Source organism: Balaenoptera borealis (assembly GCF_965194805.1).
Source record: "Balaenoptera borealis genome assembly, chromosome: 16".
Taxonomy (NCBI): Eukaryota; Metazoa; Chordata; class Mammalia; order Artiodactyla; family Balaenopteridae; genus Balaenoptera; species Balaenoptera borealis.
This window is the reverse complement of record NC_138872.1, coordinates 72,681,588-72,704,007: the sequence shown is the minus strand read 5'-3', so window position 1 is coordinate 72,704,007 and position 22,420 is coordinate 72,681,588. Positions and strand designations below refer to the sequence as shown.

The following is a 22,420-nucleotide window of genomic DNA, read 5'->3' as shown; positions in this document are numbered from 1 at the left end:
TTTGTTATCTGCGTGATTTTGTGCCTTTGGAAAGTTGCCCAGCCTTGTTGAGCTGCGACGTTCCCATTTGTAAAATAAAGCTCATAGTATCCCAGAAGGTGATTATGAGAATCAAACGAGGTGTCCTATATATAAAAAGTTTGGCACTGGGCCTTGCACACATTTTACCCACCTCCGCATATTTGCTATTGTTTGTAGTTGTTCTAAAGGTCTGATTAACACAGGATCAGGCAGGGAAAGGCTTTCAGAATAACTGAGACCTGAGAAGGCATGGGAGTCTCCTTCTCCCACATTCTCCGCTCAGTGTCCTGGTCCCCACCTTTTTTCTCTGGTAGATAAACACCCGGCCTCCTCTCTGCTCGCCATAGAAGAGGGGGGCTCCAACCAGCAGCAGCTCTGTCTCCCCATCTTGGTCCATGTCAACGCCACACAGCTCGCCACCAAAATAAGAGCCAATCTGCAGGGAGAGGAAGACGTTTGAGGAAGAAACCTAGAGCAGGACACCTCCCTCCCCATCAAGTGCAGCCTATCCACCCTACTCTAAGCCCTCAAATGAAGGTCCAAGTCCTGGATCCCACTTAGAGCCCGTATGAATTCAGACAAGTTGGGATCTTAAGTTGGCAAGCGGGGATGACAAAGCTAACCTCAGAGGCTTTGCAGGGGAACAAATGTGACAGTGCTCGGCACAGGGCGTGCGCTCAGCAAGTGGATGCGTGTTCGGAAGACAGCAGGAAGCATAACTAGTGTCACTCCAGCCCCCTCTTGGGCGGACGCCCCTGCAATCACGCTCACCTGGATCCCATCTATTTTCTGGATTTGGCTCCAGGGTTCTCCGCCCTTTGGCTCTTGGAACAGCAACACCCGCCCCACGTGCTGGTATCGGGGGGCTCCAGCTGCCAGCAGCGACGGGGTCCGTCGGGAGGGCAGCCAGGTCACCGTGTAGCCTGAGGAGAGAGCGAGCGCGGGGCTTGGAGTTAGGAACACAACGGCTGCTGAACGAAGGTAAAACCCAGGGGGAAAGGCGGCAGAGACCCTGGGAAGCTGGGTTAGCAGCAAAGATGCACTGAGACGGCCAGAAGGCCTTCTCCCGAGAAGAGCAGCCACGTGCTCCGAGGAGTACAGATCCTGCCGTCAGGGTCCAAGGCTGCATGTCTCACACTGTGGACAACACGCATGCGCAGGACGAAGCAGCCGCGTACTGCAGGGTAAACATCTTCCTGAGGCTCAGTTCACCTGAGGGTTTATGAAGGAGACTACCTTCTTTTTAAAGAGTAAAATGAAATGGAATATATTAGTAAGAAGAAGGCAAAGTTTGCACGAAGATTAAAAATAAAGCAGCAGATGCCTCAAGACTGCCAGCCTGCCCTGTTTCAGACTTGGCAGCCCCTACATTGCATGACCCAACTTCTTAAAACCAATCTCTTTATAGATGATAGATAGATAGATAGATAGATAGGAAAAGAGAGAAAAAGAATTATGTATCTATATAGAGATACAGATACAGATATACATATAGATATATCCTATGGGCTTTGTTTCTCTGGAGAATCCTGACTGATAAAATAATATATACATATGTATGTTATTCTTTACATATATATGTGTATATATATATATAAAGAGAGATAAAGCAAATGTGGCAAATGTTAACAACTGATAAATCTAGGTGAAGGGTATATGGATATTCACTGTACTATTAACTTTTCTCAAAGTGTGAAAATTTTTGCAGAAAAATTTGGTAGAAAAGATTAAAGATGCGTTTCAATGAAAAAGTTTGGTAAGGTAGTACAACTCAATCAGCATGGAGACATAGCCTAATAAAAATACTGAAATTTAAACATAAAGAGTGGTGGACTTCCCTGGTGGCGCAGTGGTTAAGAATCCGCCTGCCAATGTAGGGAACACGGGTTCGAGCCCTGGTCCAGGAAGATCCCACATGCTGCGGAGCAACTAAGCCCATGCACCACAACTACTGAGCCCGCGTGCCACAACTACTGAGCCCGTGCACCTAGAGCCCATGCTCTGTAACAAGGGAAGCCACCGCAATGAGAAGCCTGCACACCACAACGAAGAGTAGACCCCACTCACCGCAACTAGGGAAAGCCCGTGCACAGCAACAAAGACCCAATGCAGCCAAAAATTAGTTAATTAATTAATTAAAAAAAAACATAAGGAGTGGTGATTGTACAGCACAGAGAATATAGCCAATATTTTATAATAACTACAAATGGAGCATAATCTATAAAACTTTTGAACCACTATCTTGTACACCTGAAACTAACATGTTATTGTAAATCAACTATACCTCAAGAAAAAAAAAAAGCAGGAGACTTGAAAACATTTCTGCTTCAAGATATCACTGAGGTTATCTACATACTTCACAACTCCTGTGGTTGAGGTTCCCTGCCTTCTGTTCCTACACTGATGAAACGCTGGAGGAAATGCTGCAGGAAATTGGACCAGGGATTGGGGGGGAGCCAGGAGCCACCTCACAGGAATGCTCTGAAGATGACTCATTGACCCAATTTGACCTTCTTTGTTTATTTTTTTTGAATTAATTTTTATTGGAGTACAGTTGATTTGCAATGTTAGGTTAGTTTCTACTGTATAGCAAAATGAATCAGTTATACATATACATATATCCACTTTATTAGATTCTTTTCCCATCTAGGTCATTACAGAGTACTGAGTAGAGTTCCCTGTGTTATACAATAGGTTCTTATTAGTTATCTATTTTATGTATAGTAGTGTGTATATGTCAGTCCCAATCTCCCAATTTATCCCTCCTCCGCATGACCTTCTTTGCTCAGAGCAGTTGAAAGTGAATGAGAAAAACAGATGTCCGAGACTCTATAGCCCATGAGAGGAAGGGTGAAGAGGCTGAACCACTCTCCTGTTTCTTCATGTATATTCCTGAAGTACAAGGGTTAAGAACTTGCCCTTTGAAATCAGAGAGACAAGGTTTTAATCCGAGTATTACTTCTTCTTGGCTGTATAATCTTGAGTAAATTACTTCATGTGTCTGAGCTTCAGTCTTCTAGTCTAAAAAAAAAACTGGGACAATACCAACCTTATAGGGGGGTTTTGAGGATTAAATAAGACCGTGGATGTAAAATGCTTAGCACCATGTTAGTGAGATCTAAACTAAGATCTGAAGGATAGTAGCATAGTAGGCAATCAAGATTATATTTACTTCTACATATACACAACACACACATACATCTGTGTGTGTGTATATAGTGGTATGGGTGCCTAACTAGAGATTCAACTTTGGGTTATTTCTTCTTATTCAGTGAGCAACTTTGCCAGCTATTTTGCAGTACAGTCATCTCTACGTATCCGCAGGGGATTGGTTCCAGGCCCTGCCCCGATACCAAAATCCACCACAGATGCTCAAAGTCCCACAATTGGCCCGTGGTATCCCCGGCTTCCAAATCTGGGGATTCAACCAACCATGGATCATAAACGTGGAAACCACGGCTGCAGAGGGCCAACTGGATACTGAAGAACAGAAAACCACCTTGAAGGCAGTAGTGTAGGTGCTGCAGCGTAAGTGCAGTGGCTACTAAGCACAGACTTTGGGGCTGGACTACCTGGGTTCCACCTACTAGTCTGTGACGCTGGGGAAGTTATTTAAAGTCTCCTGGGCTCAGTTTCTTCATCTGTAAAATAGAGATGATAAAAATACCTACTTACAGGGTTGTTGGGAGGATAAAATGAGATAAAAATAAGTTAATATGTGCCATGCACTTAGAACAGTACCTGGCACATAATACTTGCTCAGTAAAGAAAAAGAAAAGGAAAACAAGGAAAAAAATCACTGAGGGCAGTCCCCCTTAGAAGGGTAAGGGTAGATGCATGATGAATAGCACCAATTTTCCCGAGGAAAGTATTTAATAAGATCTTGTGTTTTGAAAGTTTAATAATAATCTTTGTGTACTGAGCCCATCCCCAGCCAAGGGTCATGGGTGAGGCAGGGTGGAGGGTGGTGGTTCTAGATCTATGAGGAGGTAGAACCTGGAAGCACTCCTATCCCAGGGCTCTTGGAGTCAGTTCGTGCCTTGAGACAGGTGACTCTTTGAATGTGAACTAGAAGAGCTATAACCCCAAGCACAAGGGTGAGGCCGTTCTGCTCCTGAGACTGGCGTCGGCTTGGATGGACAGCATCCCCAGGACCGTGCAGGACAAGACACCACGAGGCAGAGAGAAGCAACAGCAGTTGTGGATTGACCAGCCTCGTTTCCTCTGTGCTTGGCATCTGAGAACCCTTGAGACTGAATCAACCCTGGAGTTCCTGGACAATTCAAGGGGAGAAAGCCTCACGGAAGAGGGGCTGGTCCTCCCACCGATGAGGCAGGTTGTTTTAAAATGGACTCGGGATTTAATTTATAGGTATAACTGAGTAACGACACAGAGAAGTCACTGCCATAGAAAAAAGTTTATCACTCACAGCTCCCCAAAGCAGGCGCCACAGCAGGCCATGCAGGGCCACATGGGAGAAGCACCAGGGTGGAAGGAGCAAGGGGAGAATGGCCCAGAGCCGTTATTGCAGTTTCGGTGGGAAGGAATGAGGGAGGCAAGACAAGTTTGAGCAAGCTTAGGACTGGACGGTTTGAATAATGTTGGCAGGCTCTGGGCTATAGAGGTGGTCTTCAGTTGTCTAGTACCTGGGCCTGGGGTGATTTATGTCAGGGTAGATACTGGCCTGGTGTGTGAAAGTTAGATAAAAGGGTGGTTGGGATGCAGTGTCTGGATTGGCCATTTGGCTTATGGAAGGCCTGCTCCCAGGCAAGTTGTTGCCTACCTGTAGGAATTAGCTGGCCCTGGGAGGAGAAGTCTCTCCAGGATTAGCAAGGCCACAAGATGTCAAAGCATCATAAGGTACAGAAAATAAAAACATGATTAATACACAGGTGAGGGGTTAGTAAGGGAAAAATGAAGACTATTATAACCATAGTTAAACTGAGTTTGTTCATGTTGTTGCTTAATTGCTTTCATTATTATTTTGAAAGTCAATCTGAGTGACTCCCTGGTTCCTCAAAGCTGAAAGAACCCAGCAGAAAAGAGAAGTACTCACCCAAATATCCTGTCCTCACTTCTGGTGTCAATGGTTCATTACCAACAAATGTATCACCCCGCAGGTCTGTCTTCAGATCGAGAAAGCCCCCAGCCCAGTCTTTGGCTCCAGCGGCCCCTACAATGCCATGGCCCTGCCCAGGGAGGGAGATGAGTGCGGTCAGCTGCGTTCCCACCACATCCCTCAGCCAGTAGCGTCAGGCTCGCCGCTCACCCTGCTGAGGTCCGCACTGATCCCGCTGGAGGACAGCTCCATGTTGAAGGATGTCAGGTCCTGTTTGCTTGTGCCTGAGGGACGAGGTAGGGAGAATGGGCCGAGACCCAAGGAGCAGTGAAAACTGTGATGCTCAAGAAAGGACTGAGGAAAAAAACACAGCATCTACCCGTAGGCAAGGTAGAAAGAGCATGAACTTTTTTTTTTTTTTGGCAGCTCTGTGCAGCTTATGGGATTTTAGTTCCCTGACCAGGGATCGAACCCGGGGCCCTGGCAGTGAGAGTGCCAAGTCCTAACAACTGGACTGCCAGGGAATTCCCAAGAGCATGAACTTTAGCGTCAGACGGGGAAGCGACTTATGCCCTGAGCCTCCCGTGACTCTCCACGCGCCCCGGGTGTGGATATTCCATTCCCTGACTCAGCACGTCTAAGAGGCAGCTCTTGATTTCTGCTCCTACTCAGGCTTCCCCTCTTCAATGAATAGCACCCCACACCCACCTAGTGACTCACGCTAAAAGCCCCGGAAACAACCTTGATTCTTCCCTTTTCCCTCCATTCTATCTCCAACACATGACCAAATCATGATAGTTCTACCTGCAAAACACATCTGCCCACTTCTGTGAATCGTCTGTATCACCGCCACACTGGCCCAAGCCATCCTCCTCTTGTACCTGACTAAGGCAGGAGCTTGCTAATTTGGTCTCTTTGACTTCATTCTTTTCTTTTCTTTTAAAATTAAATTTATTATTTTTTTGGCTGTGCTGCACAGCACATGGGTTATTAGTTCCCTGACCAGGGATCAAACCTGTGCCCGCTACAGTGGAAGTGCAGAGTCCTAACCACTGGACCGCCAGGGAAGCCCCTTTGACTTCATTCTTCCTCTTTCTATGCCTTTTTTCACAGAGCAAGTTGTGTATTCTTTTTAAAAAATGTACATCAGACCTCATCTTTCCCTTTCTTAAAACCCTTCCTAACTTCTCATTTGTCTGAAGACTAAAATCCAAACTCATGAGGAGCTGGGAGGCCCCTGCCTTCCTCTCCAAACTTCTGTCTCCCTTACTCCCCACACTGCTATTACACTGACCTTTTTTCCTGTTCCTCCAGCACACCGAGCCCTGCCCCATCTCCTGGCCTTTGCACTTGATCTTCTCTCTGACTATAATGCCCTTTGCCCACACTTCTCCCATGGCTGCCTGATTCTCATCTTTCATGCCTCAGCTCAAAAGTTATCTCAGTGAATTTTACCTCACTTTAAAAAAAAACACCTCACGGGATTTCCCTGGTGGTCTAGTGGTTAGGATTCTGGGCTTTTACTGCTGGCTCAGGTTCAATCCCTGGTCAGGGAACTGAGATCCCGCAAGCTGCGCGGTGTGGCCAAAAAAAAATTGCATCTCAGAAAGGCCTTCCTTGAAAAGCTTATTTAAAGTGGCTTCTTCCAATTAAAGCTGTCTTATCACTTTACTCATTTTCTTTATAGCACTTACCACAATCTTGAATCATCCTGTTTGTTTACTGTCTTTCTTTATCCAACCTGAATATGAGTTCTATGTTGGCAATATCCCTGAGAGTCTGATTCACAGTGCCTGCTCCACGGTTGTTGCCAGCATGAATAAATAAAATGAAAATAATACCACCAGCCTTGCAAGGATACTGAGAAGAACCGATTCAATGATATAGATAAAGTGCCTGTTCCCTGTAAGCTTTCAAGAACCGTAGCAATTATTATGAAGATTTGTTCATTCACTGAAGAAACATTTAGAGTCACTAAATATTTGGTGCCAGGGATACAGGGGTGGGAAAGCAGGCACAATACTTGTCACTAAACCTCTCAGTTTAGTGTGGGAGACAGACATCTAATAGAGAGCTCTTTTTTTTTTTTTTTTTTTTAATTTGTTTTTTTGACTGCGTCAGGTCTTTAGCTGTGGCATGTGGGATCTTTTGTTGCGGTGCTCGGGCTTAGTTGCCCTGCGGCATGTGGGATCTTAGTTCCCTGACCAGGGATCGAAACCGCGTCCCCTGCATTGGAAGGCGGATTCTTAACCACTGGACCACCAGGGAAGTCCCCTAATAGAGAGTTCTTAATACAATGTATGTCACGGGCTGTGACAGGGAATGTACTGTGGTTAAAGCAGCACATGGGATCCCAGACTTGGGATCAGCGAGAACTTATCAGAGGGAATGACATCTAAACTACAATCTGAAGGATGAGTAAGGGCAGGGAAGGATAGAGGATAAGAGCTATGATTTATCAAGAGTCTACAAGGTACCAAGCACTTTGCTAAGCAGTTATTAGGGCTTGAATTGTGTTCCCTGAAGAAAAGATGTCTAAGTCCTAACCCCTAGTACCTCAGAATGTGACCTTATTTGGAAATAGGGTCTTTTCAGAGGTAATCAAGTTAAAATGAAGTCATTAGGGTGGGCCCTGATCCAATCTGACTGGTGTCCTTATTAAAAGGGGCAATTTGGACACAGAGGGACAGACACAGAGACAAGACGATGGGTAAACACACAGGGAGAAGACGGCCAGGCGACCAGAGTGATGCAGCTACAAGTCAAGGAACACCAAAGACTGTTAGCAAACACCAGAAGTTAGAAGAGGCAGGGAAGGATTCTCTCCGAAACCATCACAAGGAGCATGGCCCTGTCAAACCTTTGATTTCTGACTTCTAGCCTCCAGAACTGCAAGACAACACATTTCTCTTGCTATTTTTTTTTTTTTTTCATTTCTCTTGCTTTAAGCCACCTAGTTTTTGGTACTTTGTTACAACAGCCCTAGTTAATGAATACAGCAGTTAAACCTTACAACCCTCTGAGACTGGTATCACTATCCCCCTTTAACAGAGAACAATGAGGCTCGGAGAGGGAAAGTGACCTGGCTGAGGTCACACAGCACAGGCAGAGTGAATTCTTGAGCAGGTTTGCCTGGTCCCATTAAATATAATACATTGCCTCTTCAAGTGAACTGAACACCAAGGCTGTGTCCTAGTGAATGGACTTCCTGGGGGAATCAGGTACCTTTCAGCAGACTAAGCTACCTGGGGAAATACTCTCCCATAGGCAGTCCTCCATCTGGCGACTACAATCAAACCTTCTCTTATTCTGGGCCAAAGAAGAGGGCCTGTGGGCTCCTTGCACTTGGCCCCTGCCTGCTTGCCCGTCTTAAATAACTTGAGGCCCAGGACAAGTGACAATGAGGGAGGTGAGTGAGGAGAGGAAGGGATTATAGTCATTCTACAGGGCTCAGCTGATGCCTACAAGATATAGGTCAGCTTGGGGACCCATCCTGGACCAGGCTGAGCTTCAAGAGGAAGACAGACTTTCAGAGGGAAATAGAGGCTGCTCCTAAACCACCCTCCCCTAAGTTCCTACCTGAGGTCTTTTAACCGGAGAGCTCTTAACACAGTGGCAGATGCTCTGTAAGCTCCCGTGATTATTATTCCGCGTGTCCTTAATCTAATGTCCCAGGTGAGGTTCTGTATACATCCCCATGAACCCTCTCTTCCAGGGTCTGCCACTCACCTTCAATGACATAGATCTTTTTTTGCAGCTCGGTGAATAGATCTTTCAGCTTCTCAAATGTGTCCAGAATCTTTACAAACTCCTCCGCAGGTTTTGAGGCAAATTCATGGAGTGTCTCCTGACTTTCCTTGGTCTTAAAATACTTTCCAATCTGGAAGAAATGAAGAGTGAAGAGCTAGCATCCCCAGAATGGCAGACCAATTTTCTGTTATTTTCACAAGACCCTGGCCCCAGGGAGAAAGGGAGAGGGGTTCAGGAATAGGAGAGGGAAGATGGGTCATAAGAAGAAGCAGGGACCTGGAGCCCATACCCCAATGATGTAGCGGATGATGTCTTTGGCCACGTCAATGTTGGCTTTGTCAGTGGCTTCCCCGTCAGTGATGATGATAAGCACTTTGGTGGCATCTGGCCGGGCCCCCAGCTCTTGCTGGAACACCTTGGTCCTGTGTCCCGGAAGGGGGGGATGTGAGAGACTCCCCGCAAATCACCTGAGGTCTCCCCCTCACCCTGCTCATTAAGTCACTGTCCTGCTGATTATGCCAAATCCCTTCTCACAATTCGCAGACAGCTATTCCCGGCCTTCAAAGCTCTCTTCTGAACTTCCTTCCTCACCCTGGTTGCCATATCCCTCCTTCTGGACCAGTGGTCTTCAACCGAATTCTGGGCAGCCACGAGGTTGTCCCAGAGTCTGTGGGCAGTGAGGGGAAACTCTGGGCTTCCTACTCTTCATTTCAACCACGTGGCAACTACCCTTTAATCAGTTAGATATGCTGGTGATCTAGGTGAGACTCCAGTGGAAGGATGGGCTCCACGGCAGAAGGAAATCGGGAAGGCCACTCTTCTAGAGAAAGCTCAGGTAACACCCCCTCTGTCTCCCCTACCATTGCCAGGCTACCTGTACAACTCTGCTGCGGCAAATCTCCTAGGCAATCAAAGAGACTTGTTTCTGTGTCAGTTTTCCCCCAAACCAGATTTGCTGCTGTATCTCTGGCTCCTGACTCAGAGTAGGTGTTCAGTGCATGCGACAGAAGAGAAAGAAGGAAGGACTGAATTCTGGACAGGCCGAGGCTCCAAATTCCTGCCCTGCCCACAGCTTCCTTCTGAAGCAAGACAGGCTGCCCACAGCTTCCACTGGGACAGCCGCTCTATTTGAACCATCCTCCCCTCCTCACCCCACAGCTAACCAAAGATGGACAATTAATCCAAGAGCAGCCAGTCCGCAACCCCTGACTTATGGCATGACCTGTACCGGGAACAGAAGCTGAAACTCACCTGGAGAGGCCACAGTGGGAGGTGAAGAGATACAGAGAGGAGGGCGGGAGAGCTACTTGGAAGCTGCCAAAGACAGAGGAACCTGATGGGCGGGGTCAAAACCACGTCTTGTTCTATCTCGGATGCAAATGTTTCCCCAACTTCCATCCACCTGGACATGGCCTATCATGGATCCTGTTCATGGATTTCCACCCTGGTTTAAACCACCATCATCTCTCGTCTGGATTTTTCAATAGTCTGCAAATTGGCATCCTGTTTCCACCCTTGTCCCTTCCACCGTCTAATATCAACCCTGCAGCCAGGGGGATCCTTTTAAAAACATAAATCAGATTATCACTCCTCTGATCAAAACCACCAATGATTCTCATCTCACTCAGAGGAAAAGCCAAAGTCCTCACTAGGGCCTCATCCAGACTTCGATGATCTCTCTGACTTCACCTCCTACTACTTGAACTCATCACTTACTTCTTTCCAGCCACACTGGTGTCCTGGTTTTTCTGTGAACATTCCAAGCATGGGATCAGGGCCTTTGCTGTTCCCTCTGCCTGGAATGGTCTTCCTTCAGGTATCCACATGGCCTGCTTCCTCACCTCCAACAAGTCTTTGCTCAGATGTAACCTTCCCTGATCTTCCTATTGAACATTGCTTTATTTTTCTTTGTAAAACTTACATCTTCTACTATATGATCCAATTTACTTATTTATCCTATTTCTTAAATTTCTCTCCTCTACTAGAATGTTAAGCTCCAGGAGGGCAGAGACTTTTCTTTGTTTCGTTCACTGTTAATTCCTAGCACCTAGAAAATGGCAAACAAAAACCTGCAGACCAGAGCCAGCCCACAGCTTGTTTTTGTACAGTCTCTGGGCTAAAAATGGTTTTTATATTTTTGTTCTTGAAGAGTTACAAAAACAAAGAAGAATATGCAACAGATAACTGTTATGTGGCCACAAAAGTCTAAAATAGTACTATCTGGCCCTTTATAGAAAAAAATCTGCCAAGTTCTGACCTGGAACACTACCTGGCACACAGCCAGATGGTCAAGAATTATTTATGAAATACATTTCCATGACCACTTCTTTTTGTTCCCACAGCTGACACCTTTTGGGGTATCTTCCCATCCTGTGGGGACCCAGTTCTCTAAGAACTGTCCCCTTCCCAATGGAGGTGGGACCCCTGAATCCATGTGACTCTACGCCATGAAGCAGAACAAGGCCTTAGCTGGGTTGACCCATGGACACACAATCTAGGCTCAGCCAATCAGATTTCCTCCCCTGGAAGCTAGAATTCAGGTTGTTCACCTGAACTGAGGAACTGAGGCTGCCATTTTTTCAATGGACATTGTTTGATCATGTACCCACCAGAGCCATCTACAGACAGAAGAATGAAGTAGACATGACAAGTCAAGTAAGTCCCAGAAGAAAAGAGCTTGAAACACATGCAGAGTCTTGAGATACATCACATGCATGTTTAACTTATGCAAATCCAACTATACATGCTTGGCAAAGAAATATAAATGAAAAATATAAGTGTAATAGTACGGGAGATCCTTTCTGCTATTTCACTCAATCTGAGCGTATGCCCCGGGGGAGCATGAGATAAGAGATGTAATTCTCTTATTCCCCAAAGTGATCTCGGTTTCCATGGCCATTCTAATGTTTAAATACAGGTATTTAAAAAATACACAATATGGCCCTTTAACACAGTCCAACTACATTCATCTAGGCCTCAATTTAAACACAGTAATCTGATCCAACTCTGGGTAAGTAGGTTTAGAAAATCAGGATATGCTAATTTCCAATATGGGACTTGGATATATTGACTCTGATGAACAATTCAAAGAATAATTCAAAAATAATTTGACTCTTTGAGATTTGTATTCATACACTGACTTCAAAAGCTGATCCCCAACTAAGATGTGACTCTACCGTGGCTGCCATCATTCACAATCTCTTTTCAAGTTCTGGTGCTAATCCCTCATGAGGCCTGGAAATATTCTCTGTCCCAAAGGTTCATGAGCTATCCCTGCATCCTCTCATGAATTCCCCTTTGGGATTTAGTTGGTGTAGAGTCCTGTTATAATCAAAAGAACCCTGGAATTCCCTAGCGGTCCAGTTGTTAGTAGTCTGTGCTTTCACTGCCCAGGGCCCGGCTTCAATACCTGGTCGGGGAACTAAGATCCCACAAGCCACGTGGCGTGGCCAAAAATAAATAAATAAATAAAAATTTAAAAAAATCAAAAGAACCTGGACTATAACACAATATTGTAAATCAACTATATACTTCAATAATAATAATAATAAAGAACCTGGAATATAATTGCTCCACTAGAATGCTTACAATAACCTGCCCCTTGCTGAACCCATGTGTTGAGTTCCTACACCTTGCAACTTGAAGAAGCTAGTACACACAGAACAACCGACGGATGGGCTCTCTCACAAAAGGGAACTCACGCGACATAGTTGATGGCACCAAAGGTGTTGGTCAACAGGCTCATGTGTTTGACTTTGGCAAGCAGAATATCAGGGTCCTTCCATTTAACATAATCCAAGAAAGTAAATTCTGTTTTGTAGTCTGAGGAAAACTGAACAGCCGCAAACTAGAAAAAGGAAGGAAGACATAAAATGTCGTTACATAGTCCTTCCCACTTGTTTGCGCCAATCTCTACGTTTTTTTTTAATAAGTTTGTTTTATTTTATAAATTTATTTATTTATTTTTGGCTGTGTTGGGTCTTCATTGCTGCGCTCAGGCTTTCTCTACTTGTGGCAAGCGGGGGCTACTCTTCGTTGTGGTGCACGGGCTTCTCATTGTGGTGGCTTCTCCTGTTGCAAAGCACGGGTTCTAGGCGCGCAGGCTTCAGTAGTTGTGGCATGCGGGCTCAGTAGTTGTGGCTCATGGGCTCTAGAGCGCAGACTCAGTAGTTGTGGTGCACGGGCTTAGTTGCTCCGTGGCATGTGAGATCTTCCCGGACCAGGGCTTGAACCCATGGCCCCTGCATTGGCAGGCGGATTCTTAACCACTGCACCACCAGGGAAGTCCCACCCATCTCTACTTCTTATCCAGGACCTGGGCAACCCAACTCCACATTCCTGCCTTGAATCATTCTTTTGTTTTGTTTTGTTTTGTTTTGTTTTTTTGGCCACACCTCTCAGCATGCAGGATCTTGGTTCCCCAAGGATGGAACCCATGCCCCCTGCAGTGGAAGCATGGATTCACCAGGGAAGTCCCTCGAATCATTCTTTTGAAAATGAGGCTGTATATAAACAAACACAGAAATAAATCAACCTGGAGCCCCTTATGGAGCGCTGTCTGCTGGGCTCCGGTTCTCTGGGTTCTGCCTACCTCATCAATAGAGATGGCTCCCAGCAACCACATTTCTGCTGAGTGACCCTGCTAAACAGGATACAGTTGGCTGGGACTGAGGTGAGGCCAGTCAGAATCTCTTCTCTGAGAAACTGGAATTTGCAGAGGGAGGGGTTGCTTGAGAGGAAGATTGGGAAAAAAAAAAAACCTCCTCCTGAAACTTTAACATGTGAACTTGGGAGCTTTCCACAGGCCTATGTGATCTAAAGAAGCTGAGAGCCAGTCTACAGAGAGAAAGAGAAAGAGAGAAGGAAGCAAGAGCCAAAAAGAAACAGAAATGAGAATTAGGTAGAATCCTGGAAGCAGACGTCCAGTAATAGCCATGCCCTTAGGTTCTAGAGACACTCTGTACTAAATTTTCCCTTTATGCCCTTAGCTAGCTCAGGTAGGCATCTATTGCCTACAACCAGGAATCCTAACTAATATATTTACCTGGTAGGAAGAGTTGCTGAGTTTCTTCATCACATCCTTCATGAAGTCCAGAATTTTCTGAAATTCATCTTGCTGCAAGCTCCTTGAGCCATCAAACAGAAATACCAAGTCTACGTTGCCCTTTATACATTCTACAGAGGCCAGACACAGAGGGACTTGGTAAAGGGTCTCTGAGGGTTGGCCTGCCCATGCCAGTTCCCATGTATGGGCAACCACTTGGAGGTATTTTTACCCACTGGATCCCCCGTTCCTTACCCTGATAACCGGGGTGCCCTTGCAGCACCGGACCCCTCAGATTCTGGCGGAAGAGGTAACACAGGCCACTTAGATAGATGTTCTGGTCACATGTCCGAGACAGTCCAGGGTCACAGGCCTGAAGGAATCAAAGATTTTTAAAAAGGTTGGGGCTTCCTCTTGCTGTGTGTCTTTTGGGCATCATCAACCAAGAACAAGAACCTTCAGGGTCATCATCCCCCGACCTCATTCCCATCATCCAACTGGTTACCAAGGCAAGGTAATTCGGCCTCCAGGTATCTGGTATCAGTCTCCCCATCCCCACTACCAATGTTATATGCCAACGGATGCTCGCTGCCTATAGGACAAAGTCTAAACTCCTTAGTTTGGCATTCATATAGTTTACAGTGGGCACTATCCTACATTTCCAAACCCATCCTCTTCTACTTCCAATTACACATTCTGTGTTTAAGCCAAATCAAATGACTCCCTATTCCCAGAATATACAATGATGTTTCTTTCATTTATGACTACCTTTCCTGCCAGACTGTAATTTCTTGAAAGTCAGGGCTCATGTCATGGTCATCTTTGCATCTCACTCCCCTTCCCCCATCAGAACCCAGCACAATGCCTGGCATGTAAGAGTAGCTAAGTAATCAAGCTCCAATTAAATACTGGATAAATATTTCACTCGTTTAGCTTTCTATTTCTCATATACCTGTGTCAGAAGGATGCTGTTGGGATGAACTGTAAAGAGTAATGGACTTGTAATCAAATAGGAATTATATTCAAATTCTGGCTCTACCTCTTTAAAACCATGTGATCTTGACCAGGTCTTTTAACCCCTTTGGTCCTGTTTCCTCATGTGTAAAATCTGTATACTGATCCCTATCTTACCTGAGTGTCTTGAGGATTAAAAGAGATAAGGCAGGGCTTCCCTGGTGGCGCAGTGGTTGAGAATCTGCCTGCCAATGCAGGGGACGCGGGTTCGAGCCCTGGTCTGGGAAGATCCCACATGCCGTGGAGCAACTCGGCCCGTGAGCCACAATTGCTGAGCCTGCGCGTCTGGAGCCTGTGCTCGGCAACGAGAGGCCGTGATGGTGAGAGGCCCGCGCACCGCGATGAAGAGTGGCCCCCACTTGCCACAACTAGAGAAGGCCCTCGCACAGAAACGAAGACCCAACACAGCCATACATACATACATACATAAAAAGAATGTAAGCAGACAAGAATAGCATTAAAAAAATAAAAAAATTAAAAGAGATAAGGCAGTGTTTCCCAAACTTTAGGCGTTTGTGTACCAGTTCACAATTTCTGTCATATGGGCATATCATCCACACTATTATTTACTTAATATTTTATTTAACTAAAATTTACCTTTTTAAAAAAAAAATTATTTATTTATTTATGGCTGTGTTGGGTCTTCGTTTCTGTGCAAGGGCTTTCTCTAGTTGCGGCAAGTGGGGGCCACTCTTCATCGCGGTGCGCGGGCCTCTCATTATCGTGGCCTCTCTTGTTGCGGAGCACAGGCTCCAGACGCGCAGGCTCAGTAATTGTGGCTCACGGGCCTAGCTGCTCCGCGACATGGGGGATCTTCCCAGACCAGGGCTCGAACCCGTGTCCCCTGCATTGGCAGGCAGATTCTCAACCACTGCACCACCAGGGAAGCCCAAAATTTACTTTTTTAAAAAAATTGAAGTATGGTTGATTTACAATGTTGTGTTAGTTTTTGGAGTACAGCAAAGTGATTCAGATATATATATATACACATTCTTTTTCATATTTTCTTTTCCATTATGGTTTACGACAGGATATTAAATATAGTTCCCTGTGCTATACTATAGGACCTTATTGGGGGAGGGAGGATGGAGGAGGGAAGGATTGGGAGTTTGGGATTAGCAGATGCAAACTATTATATATAGGGTGTATAAACAACAAGGTCCTACTGTACAGCACAGGAAACTATATTCAATATCCTGTGATAAATCATAATGGAAAAGAATGTGAAAAAGAACATATGTATAACTGAGTCACTATGCTGTATAGCAGAAATTGACACAACGTTGTAAATCAATTATACTTCAATAAAATTAAAAACAAAAACAAAAAACAAAAGAAAAACCCAAGAGGAACTTGTTGTTTAAAATTTACTTTTTTAAACTTTAGCCTCATCCTGTGCAATGCGAGCCAAGAAATCATGAATTTAATGTACCTGTTGAATATTTTTTCTAATAAGCCATTAAATAAATATATGACTATTAAAACATTAAAAGTTGTGTACCACCACAAATCATCTTGTATATTAACGGTCACAGATATTGTACATTTGGAAAAAACACTGAGATAACTAAGGTCTCAAAAATAGCTGACTGATAGATGGTCCTCAATAAACACTGACTGAATCTGAATCTTTCTGATGCCTATAATCTTCTATAGCACGGGTCCCCACCCCCTCGGTCCGCGGACCGCTACCCTTCTGGGGCCTGTTAGGAACTGGGCCTCACAGGCGGAGGCGAGCGGCGGCAAGCAAGCAAGCAAACCTTCATCTGCCTCTCCCCATGGCTTCCCTTCACCGCCTGAACCATCCTCCCATAGCTCGCAATACCGCCTGTACCATCCCCCATCCCCCCGCCAGCCCGGTCAGTGGAAAAATTGTCTTCCACGAAACCAGTCACTGGTGCCAAAAAGGTTGGGGACCGCTGTTCTATAGGATCTTTAATCCATTTTTTTCTTTCCTTTGTCTCCCTTTCCTAGCATCAAGCTTCACAGGCGCTGATATCACACTGTACAGAACTCTTACCAAAAGGCTGTCACTTGTGGGGTCTGTCGCCAAGGTCATTCCCAAGTACTTGGAGGTATAGTTGGAACCTGCAGGCACCAGAAGATTGGTCTGGAGGAACTTAGGCAATCCAGGTGTGATGGGGCCAGCCTCGATTTCTTGGTACCGTTCCTCCCAGCTCCCAAATCAGTTACTCACTACTCAGTCTGACTGGCAGGCAGTGTCCAGTGCCCAGCTGGCACTGATAGAGGTTTCCCATGTTGTTCCCCTCACCTGGAGCTCCCACGACAACCCTGATGAGAAATCGCATCTGTGAGATGGAGTTGCCCAGGCCTTTAACCACCCACTCCTACCTATTAAGGGGGTTCAGACCCCCCACAAGATATCTCAAAGCAATTCAGCCACTCCTCTTCTGGGTGACTCCTCAGCCCCCATCTCGTCCCTATTGAATCCCAGATAAATAATCCAATATGACAGAATTCTAGAAAGTTAAGGATCTTTTCCATTTACAGTCCAGAAAAACAGAGGCCCAGAGAATGATCTGCTAGAATGTCACATTATGAGTTCATTCAATCAGCCAAAAATTCAAAAGTCATTTATGGTCTACCTGCTATGTGCTAGGCTGTGGTATGTACTAGGGAGGGGTGGGGATTAGAGAGAAAAACCAGATCTCTGCCATCAAGGAGCTCACTGTCTAGTCTGGGAACGAGTCTGGAATCTAGGAAGTGTGGCAAAGTGTTTTAGGGGTTGTGATACATATCCCCTTCTATTAGGCACTTATAAGGTGCTTTAATGATGGATGGTCCTCATCCTATCTGTTGCTTGGGTCCCACCACGGACTCCTCGAAAGAGGAGGGTCCTGGCCAGGGCAGGGAGGACCTGCGGCGACAGCTCACCCGTTTCCAACCTGCAAGACGCGGTACCCAAAATGCCTCCCGGCGTGTGGAATGGAGAAGTTTTGCACGTGTCGCACATCCAGGTTGTAGCTCCAGGCTGGGGCTGAGGGATACCAGGACCAGGTCAGCCACTTCCGGCCAGGGACCCCCCCACGACCACCCCGGAACGGCGGTCGTTGATTGGCCGCAACCCACGTGCCCCCAGTGGGCGGCCTCACCCCCAAAGACCTCGCTTCCTTCTCCCGAGGCTGCCCACACCCGGGGCAGGGCTGGCAGCCCATCTCCTGGACTCCAGGAAATGTGGAAGCAATTCCCTACTACCGAGAGCTCTGGCAGCGCCATGGCCTGGGGAGGACACACAACTTCCCGATTGGCCCATCAGCAAAGAAGGAAGGATGAGAAGGCGGAGGCCCCTAAGAGAGGTCAGAAGGCCCCCCCCAACCCCCGAGGCGGTGGGGATGCCCCAAGGCAGGGTGCATCTCCCCACACACACCCACTTCTCCCTTGGGCTTGGGGCCCTGTCGCCCTGAAAACTCAGATAATTAGCCTCAGGCTCCCTCCTCGTGAAAGTTCAAGATCCCCTGATCCTGTGAAGCTGCCTCCTCACTCATGTAATGCTCCCTCCCTCCCCACCCCACCGTGGACCAGTCTCTGCCATAACCATTAGATCTCAAATTCCCCCATCACATACCCCACCTAAGCCCCAAACTGTCCTTTTTGCCCTTGCTTTCCTTCCAGGCCTCAGGCTCATTTCACAGCACCTTAAGATGTCAGAGATGCTGGCCCTGCCATTTGTTCAGATGAAGAGACTGAGGCCCAGAAAGGGGGAAGGGACTTGCCTAAGATGGCAAAGAGAGGTAGAACCATGGGTAGGACCAGACCCTAGACCAGCTGTCCATACCCATTAACCATCCCCCTTTTTTAAGGGCACACTGCCCCGTCTCTCACTGCTGCCACCTTTGTCTCCCTTTTCTGTCTTTTCCTTCAGACCTTGCCTATACTTTGACTTTCTTTCTTTTCCCCCTTCTCCCTCCAGGATTCCTGGGCCCCACGTTACCTATGGCCAATCCCACACTTAAAACAGCTGCTCATTTACTCTGGTTCCACAAAGCCTTGCAGTTTCCCTGGGCACAGACACATGTCCCCTCCCCTCCCCACCCCTCTTGCCTACCGAAGAGAAAAGGCCCAGACAGCAGCAGCCTTATCACCATGATGCAGGAATTCATCTTTCAAGGGGCTGGAGGGACCCGACCCAGGTGCAGTCTCAGAGGGCTCTTGGGATTTACTGGCAACCTAGACAGGGTGAAAGAGGGAAATGATAATGCCCCGGGGCCTCTTGCAGTGGAACTTTCTCACAGAGGCGCCAAGCTGGTGACACTGCACTGGGGGAGAGAGGGTTGTGCCTGGAGGGGTTGTGAAACCGCATGGGTTCAGAGAGGAAGTGTAAGCAGGTTAAAGACACTTCCTGTGCCTGCTTGCATTTTCTTATCATCCAGGGGCAGGCAGCACAGTAGTGCTGCCCGAGAGCTGCTGTGTGTCAGTCCTTCACCAGCACACAAATTTAAGATTCGTTAAAGCTCAGTGGAGGATTGGTCAGATGAACTGTGGTACAACCGTAATGGAATGCTATGTAGCCACAAAAAAGAAGGAGGATTGAAAAAAAATAAGATCGGGTGGGGGGGAAGAATGATATAGCTTTCTCTTGATGTTGAAAGATGCCCATGAAATACTCACCATCGAAGAAAAAAACAAGTTACAGAACAGTATATTTAATAATTCATTTTGAGTCTAAAACACAAACAAAAAATAATAATTTCCACAGAATGGGAGATATACGATTTGCAAGTCATCTGATACGGGACTTGTATCCAGAATATATAAAGAACTCTTGTGGGACTTCCCTGGTGGTCCAGTGGTTAAGACTTTGCGCATCCCCTATAGGGGTCGCGGGTTCCATCCCTGGTCAGGGAACTAAGATCCCACATGCCGTGCAGCATGGTCAAAAAAGGAAAAAAACAACAATGACAAAACAAAACAGAATATATAAAGAACTCCTGTAACTCAATGGTAAAAAGACAACCCAGTTTTCAAGTGAGCAAAGAATTTGAATAGACATTTCTCCAAAGACAGTATATAAAATGGCCACTCAGTACACGAAAATGTTCAACATTATTAGTCATTAGAGAAATACAAATCAAAACCAAAAGATACCACTTCACACCCACGAGGATGGCTAGAATAAAAAAGGAAGAAAGAAACTAAGTGTTCGTGAGAATATGGAGAAATGGGAACTCTTGTACTTTGCCAGTGGGAATTCAAGCTGGTGTAGCTACTGTGGAAAACAGTTTGACAGTTCCTCAAAAAAGTTAAACATAGTTTCCATGTGACCTAGCAATTCCTAGGTCTAGACCCAAAAGAATTGAAAATATGTTCACAAAAAACTTATACACGAGTGCTCATAACAGAATTATTCATATTAGCCAACAACTGGAAACAATGCAAATGTCTACCAACTGATGAATGGATAAACAAAATGTGGTCTATTCATACAGTGGAATATTATTCAGTCATTAAAAAAAGAATGAAGTATTGGTACATTCTACAATGTTTGTCCATGTAGAATGTTTGTACATTCTACAAACATTCTACAATGTTTGTCCATGGACAAACCTTGAAAACCATGCTAAGTGAAACAAGTCAGGCACAAAAGGTCAGATATTGTATGATTGCATTTACATGAAATGTCCAGAATAGGCAAATCTATAGAGACAGAAAATAAATGAGTGGTTGTCAGGACGGGGGGAGTGGAGAATGTGGAGTGACTGCTCTTGGGTATAGAGACTCTTTTTGGAGTGATGAAATGTTCTGGAATTAGATAGTGGTGATGGTTGCACAACTTTCTGAATATATTTTTAAAAAACACTAAATGGTATGTGATTTATATCTGGAAAAAAAAGAAAGAAAAATGGAAGTTGAAATTATGGGTGTGTTTGTAAAAAAAAAAAAATCTGAAAGGGCACACAACCAAACTCCAAACAGTGATTACCTCTGCAGAATACGGATTACACATTTCTGCATTATCTGGAAGAGGGCGTATAACTTGGGTAATTAAAAAAAATAAAAATATTAAAAACACAACAGAATAGAGGAAGTGTATTTGTTTATGGGAAAGCGATACTGTTACACTTCATATTCTCTCTGTTGTGAGGAAATCCTGCTCAACCTGCAAGGCCACTTACAGTGTCACTGCCCTGGAGAAGGCTTTTGCAGTCAGATTACCCATAATCTACTGCCAGGCAGTTACAATTTGACAAGCTGGCTCTTGATAATTAGATGATATTAAACAGTCTTTTTCAAATTCAGTTAAAATCAGATAAGTCAGACTGATTTCTTTGATTCTCTGTACAGCAGTTTCAACTTACAGCTAACCAAATTCTTTCGTTTTGTTCTGAAATTACAAAAAGAACATACATTTTAAAATTCAAACATCACAGAAGTGTATAAAGTAAAAGGATAAAAACTCTAGAATAACCATGGTTACCAGTTTGGAGCCATACGTTCTTCATGATAAAAAATTATTAGTTCTAGTAGTTAACCATACAGGTTTGATCTGTTTGGAAAAATTATAATTCTCCTCTCACCACGGAACATCTAATCCAGAATTAATAGTCAAATTAGCCATCTCCAGTGTGAGGGTTTTCCTTTACACCAGCTTTAAATTTTAGATGCTTGAGTTAGGGCTTAAGTTTATAGAAACTTTAAGTGTATCAGTAGCAACGAATAGAACACCTGGGATGAAAGGATTCAGGAAACAATCTCAGGGTCTCCACTGCTTGGATTGTATTAGTTTATGTGTATGTTTCAGCAGGTGGGTATACTCATTTGTATATTTATCATGTTCTGGTTTTCAGTTTAAAAAAACAAAAGAATTATACATATATATAATATATATATATATATTTCCCCCCCCACTTCTTTTCAAGGTTTATAAGGCTGAGGAACTACAAAGTACAAGTAAGCCCCAAAGATTCTAGGAAGTCAGGGGCCCAATGCAGGAGAGAGCAGGTGATTCCCCTGAAGAGCTGGGCTGCAAAGATCTCAGGCTGGGACCACACGGGGAAGGCCTGAGGGGCAGGATGCACCTTACACACACACACACACACACACACACACACACACACACACACACACACACACACAACTTCTTCCTAGTCATGTTCGCCAGCTGCCTTCATCATAACTGAGACTCAGTTCTCTGAGGGCCCAGATCCTCTGAACTGTCTCTCCATTCCATCCCTTGTGTTAGAACCTCCATCAGTTTTCACCTGAACAATTTATTGCCACTGCAGCTCTTCTTTCCCTCAGTCCCCTCCCCCTAGAGAAGGTTCTACCTCCCAGGTACTACCACAGTAGCCTTGAGAAACCTGAGCATGTCTCTCACGCTTTAAAACCCCTGATGATTCCCCTTTTGCACACACAAGATCGAGTCCGAGCTCCTTGGTATGGCTTTCAGGGGCCTTGTTGCCTCTCTGTGCCCCATGATCTAACCTACCGAATGTCTCCTCAGTGGACAAACAGACCAAGCATCTAGAAAAAGTTTATGAAACAAAAAGTGTTGGCCATACTCGCACCCCTTT

At 45.4% G+C, this 22,420-nt stretch overlaps 1 protein-coding gene across 2 annotated transcripts in view; it reads right to left on the bottom strand.

Annotated features, from left to right (window-relative positions):
- Positions 1-21,912, bottom strand: part of ITGAL (integrin subunit alpha L) — a 44,484-nt gene extending 22,572 nt beyond the window's left edge. For both annotated transcript variants that reach the window (XM_082360120.1, XM_082360121.1), the window contains exons 1-13: positions 18,955-21,912; positions 17,784-17,886; positions 17,086-17,180; positions 16,909-16,976; positions 14,130-14,247; positions 13,875-14,005; positions 12,532-12,677; positions 9,120-9,252; positions 8,810-8,960; positions 5,291-5,364; positions 5,078-5,210; positions 793-944; positions 320-457 (exon numbers count right to left, since the gene is read on the bottom strand). In XM_082360120.1, coding sequence (XP_082216246.1) covers positions 320-457; positions 793-944; positions 5,078-5,210; positions 5,291-5,364; positions 8,810-8,960; positions 9,120-9,252; positions 12,532-12,677; positions 13,875-14,005; positions 14,130-14,247; positions 16,909-16,976; positions 17,086-17,180; positions 17,784-17,886; positions 18,955-19,009 — 1,497 coding nt within the window. In that variant the 5' untranslated portion in view covers positions 19,010-21,912. The remainder of the gene's footprint in view (positions 1-319; positions 458-792; positions 945-5,077; positions 5,211-5,290; positions 5,365-8,809; positions 8,961-9,119; positions 9,253-12,531; positions 12,678-13,874; positions 14,006-14,129; positions 14,248-16,908; positions 16,977-17,085; positions 17,181-17,783; positions 17,887-18,954) is intronic.
- Between the last annotated feature and the right edge of the window lie 508 nt (positions 21,913-22,420).